The sequence below is a fragment of the Labrus bergylta genome, chromosome 9 (genome assembly GCF_963930695.1).
Source record: "Labrus bergylta chromosome 9, fLabBer1.1, whole genome shotgun sequence".
In the NCBI taxonomy this organism is placed as follows: Eukaryota; Metazoa; Chordata; class Actinopteri; order Labriformes; family Labridae; genus Labrus; species Labrus bergylta.
In genome coordinates, this window is record NC_089203.1 from 31,226,087 (window position 1) to 31,230,593 (window position 4,507).

The 4,507-nt window shown below is 49.6% G+C and overlaps 1 protein-coding gene across 1 annotated transcript in view; it reads right to left on the reverse strand.

Moving 5' to 3' along the window:
• smyd5 (SMYD family member 5) overlaps positions 1-4,134 on the reverse strand; it is a 7,195-nt gene extending 3,061 nt beyond the window's left edge. The window contains exons 1-8 of the mRNA XM_020658012.3: positions 3,987-4,134; positions 3,107-3,215; positions 2,685-2,824; positions 2,227-2,348; positions 2,084-2,153; positions 1,910-2,014; positions 149-211; positions 7-77 (exon numbers count right to left, since the gene is read on the reverse strand). Of these exons, the coding sequence (XP_020513668.2) occupies positions 7-77; positions 149-211; positions 1,910-2,014; positions 2,084-2,153; positions 2,227-2,348; positions 2,685-2,824; positions 3,107-3,215; positions 3,987-4,079 (773 nt within the window). The 5' untranslated portion in view covers positions 4,080-4,134. The remainder of the gene's footprint in view (positions 1-6; positions 78-148; positions 212-1,909; positions 2,015-2,083; positions 2,154-2,226; positions 2,349-2,684; positions 2,825-3,106; positions 3,216-3,986) is intronic.
• Positions 4,135-4,507: the final 373 nt, after the last annotated feature.

A 4,507-nucleotide genomic window follows, 5' to 3' on the forward strand; every position in this document is an offset into this window, starting at 1 on the left:
GCTCACCTCGTCCCGATGCCCTGACCGTTTGTTCCCACGAGAGCGAACAGCGAGCGGAAACCGTCGGGGACGAACCACTGCAACACGACCACGCCGCCATTACTCATTTTGTTTACTTGTTTGTTTATTTGATGTTTCAACGACTTACCCGACTGAGCGACTCGTCATAAAGCGCCGCTTTGAAGAGGCTCTGCAACACGGCCAGCTGACCCTGAACACACACACACACACACACACACACACAAGTTACACACACACAAGTTACACACACAGACAAGTTACACACACACACACACACACAGACAGACAAGTTACACACACACACACACACACACACACACACACAAGTTACACACACACACACACACACACACACACAGACAAGTTACACACACACACACACACACACACACACACACAAGTTACACACACACACACACACACACACACACAGACAAGTTACACACACACACACACACACACACACACACAAGTTACACACACACACACACAGACAGACAAGTTACACACACACACACACACACACACACACACAAGTTACACACAGACAAGTTACACACACACACACACACAGACAAGTTACACACACACACACACACACACAGACAAGTTACACACACACACACACACAGACAAGTTACACACACAGACAAGTTACACACACACACACACACACACACAGACAAGTTACATACACAGACAAGTTACACACACACACACACACAAGTTACACACACACACACACACAAGTTACACACACAAGTTACACACACACACACACACACACACACACACACACACACACACACACAGACAAGTTACACACACACAAGTTACACACACACAAGTTACACACACACACACACACACACATGCACGCACACACGCGTGCCTGTGTAACTTGTGTGTGTGTGTCTGTGTGTGCGTGTGTAACTTGTCTGTGTGTGTGTGTGTGTGTGTGTGTGTGTGTGTGTGTGTGTGTGTGTGTGTGTGTCTGTGTGTGTAACTTGTCTGTGTGTGTGTGTGTAACTTGTCTGTGTGTGTATGTGTGTGTAACTTGTGTGTGTGTCTGTGTGTGTAACTTGTCTGTGTGTGTGTGTGTAACTTGTCTGTGTGTGTGTGTGTGTGTGTGTGTGTGTAACTTGTCTGTGTGTGTGTGTGTGTGTGTAACTTGTGTGTGTGTGTGTGTGTAACTTGTGTGTGTGTGTGTGTGTGTGTGTGTAACTTGTCTGTGTGTGTGTGTAATTTGTCTGTGTGTCTGTGTGTGTGTGTAACTTGTCTGTGTGTGTGTGTAACTTGTGTGTGTGTGTGTGTAACTTGTCTGTGTGTGTGTGTAACGTGTGTGTGTGTGTGTAACTTGTCTGTGTGTGTGTGTGTGTGTGTGTGTGTGTGTTTGTAACTTGTCTGTGTGTGTGTAACTTGTCTGTGTGTGTGTGTGTGTAACTTGTCTGTGTGTGTGTAACTTGTCTGTGTGTGTGTGTGTGTGTGTGTAACTTGTCTGTGTGTGTGTAACTTGTCTGTGTGTGTGTGTGTGTGTAACTTGTCTGTGTGTGTGTGTGTGTGTGTGTGTAACTTGTCTGTGTGTGTGTGTGTGTGTGTAACTTGTCTGTGTGTGTGTGTGTAACTTGTCTGTGTGTGTGTGTGTGTGTGTATGTAACTTGTCTGTGTGTGTGTGTGTGTAACTTGTCTGTGTGTGTGTGTGTGTGTGTGTGTATGTAACTTGTCTGTGTGTGTGTGTGTGTAACTTGTCTGTGTGTGTGTGTGTGTGTAACTTGTCTGTGTGTGTGTAACTTGTCTGTGTGTGGGTGTGTGTGTGTGTGTGTGTAACTTGTCTGTGTGTGTGTGTGTGTGTGTGTGTGTGTGTGTGTGTGTGTGTGCGAGCTCTCACTCTGAACTTTTCTCCGAGCAGTTTGTGGACGATCTCGTCTTCCTCGTTGGCCGCTCGGCTGCAGAAATGAGAGAAGAGCGTCTGCCAGCGGGCGCCGTCTTTAGCCTGCAACACGCCACATCGTTAACAGAACATCGATAAGGACGGCGGTAAAGAGCGTGTTCAGACACTCGCCTGTTTGACCACGGATACCATCCTCGCCATCAGCATGATGCTGCAGGTCTCGGGGGGGAAGTGCACGCTCCTGAACACAGGAAGCTGGTTAGAAAGAGGCGCCCTCCAATCAAAATAAAACAGGAAGTAAGGTGGCGTCTCACCTCCAGGCGTCTGCCAGTTTGTTGATGGGGTGATCGGGGTCATCGCGGGACGGACCCAAACACAGGACGCCATGGTACTGGTCGGCTGCGGCCTGACGACACTCGCTGCTGCAGTACATGACCTACACACACACACACACACACACACACACACACACACACACACACACACACACACACACACACACACACACACACACACACACACACACACACACACACACACACACACACACACACACACACACACACACACACACACACACACACACACACACACACACACACACACACACACACACACACACACACACACACACACACGTTAACACACCTGCACCAAGGCTCTCCATCGCCTAGCAACAAGACTGAGGGCGCCGCCGTCAGGACGGACTGACCATGAAACCTAAACGATCAGCACGCCTCCCGTCTCACACGGCGAGGAGGGCGGGACTGACCTGGCACTGAGGGCAGGCTTGGTGAAGCTCCGGGCGAACACGGCAGAGCTCGGGGTGAGGGAGGCGGAGTCCTGGCACGCCGCTGAGTCTCCTGGCGTTGTCCTCTGCCGTCTCCAGCGCTCGTAAGCAGAAGTCACAGGCTGCGGAGGAAGTCAGAACAGAGACCACGTTTTAGTCACCACATTTCAGGTCACGCCAGCCGACCTCCGCCGCCATCGGGCTACCCGGTTCAGCACAGAGGGCGCCATGTGGGCGGGTAGGAAGTATAGCGAGGGTGTGTTATAAAGGTCACAGTGCCGGTTTGACTACATGGTAGATTATGTAAGTTCTCTGTGGGGGGCGTAGGAGGGCATGATGACGGCGAGGGGGCGTGTTCTCTGAGGGATCGACCTTCATCAGGACACGCCTCCTGACACACTCACCTTTATATTTATACAAAGAATTCCAGAGGAACTGAGCGGCGATCAGAGGCCGCTCCAGGAAGATGCTGTCGCCCTTCTTGAAGCTCCGCTTTGCAAACAGACCTTTACCCTGAAACATGAATAACACATAACCGCTGACACACCTGAGAAACAAAGAGGAGGGGTCAAAGGTCAACAGACGAGCTGTTTCTAATAAGCTCCACGAGCAGAAACGTGCTCAAACTAGGATCAATATTTTTGAAAAATGGAGAGAGGTTAGAACACAGAAAGGTTTACAGACCCATGCAGAGCTGGATAAACACTGAAGCTTCAGAGTCCACCACATGGTGACCTGAGTGAGGGGGGGGGGGGGGGGGGGGGGAGTCCACCACATGGTGACCTGGGTGAGGGGAGGGGGGGGGGGGGAGTCCACCACATGGTGACCTGAGTGAGCATCCACTCTAGAGAGGGGGGGGGGACAGCTCTCTATGATGTTTAGAATTTAGACTGCAGTACCCATTTTAAACACTAGGGGCAGAGTTACATACTGCTCCTTTAATGTCAGTCAGTAATAAAAAGTTAATCAAATAAAGATCAATTTATTCTTTTAATCTGCAGTCAGTCAACAATCTGAACTGAAAACATCTTCATTAAAATAAAAGCCCAAACGGCTCCAGATCATTCAGGAGCTGATGATCAGAGAGTAAGATACCTTCATCATCTCACTGACTGGACCTTTAGAGCTCTGATGGTCCACATGTTTTGGAGTCCGGCTCCTTCGGGACTCTGAGTCCAGCAGCATCATGTGCTCAGTCCGGCTCTGATGGTCCTCCCTAACAGCTGATTTAAACCTGAGATCCACATGAATCCGGATTCTCTGTGTGACCCTCGGCTCTCTTACCTTCATACTGTCGATGAATCTCACCTCCACCGCGGCGGCAGCTTTCACGGAGTCCACGCAGGAGGAGAACATGTCATCCACGGGAGCAGCCATGTTTCTTCTTCTTTTTCTTCTTCTTAGTCTTTTTCTTCTTCTGTGGAGGTTAAAGGAGGCGGTATGCATCCTTTGTTGTTGCACTGCTGCCCCCTGCTGGTTAGCTTCACACAGTGCAGATAGTGTTCAGAGACGTGGCCTGGGGGGTCACAGCGCCCTCTGGTGGCAGCGTGTGGACTGCATGCTCTCCCAAACCTTTAACTAAACCTCTGCAGATGAAAACCTGTATGGTCAGTACCCCTCCTCTGTTTCTAATAAATATATGAATGATCAGTTAAAGGGTCAAAGTTCAGGATGAAGATCAGCTGTTACTCCAGAAGAAAAGAAGGTTTAAACATGTTTACAAACAGCAGGGGGCGCCACGTGCTGTGTATTTAAGTTTTAAGGATGTAGGAAAAGGAGAGAGGAAAGGGAGGAGGCGGGAGAGA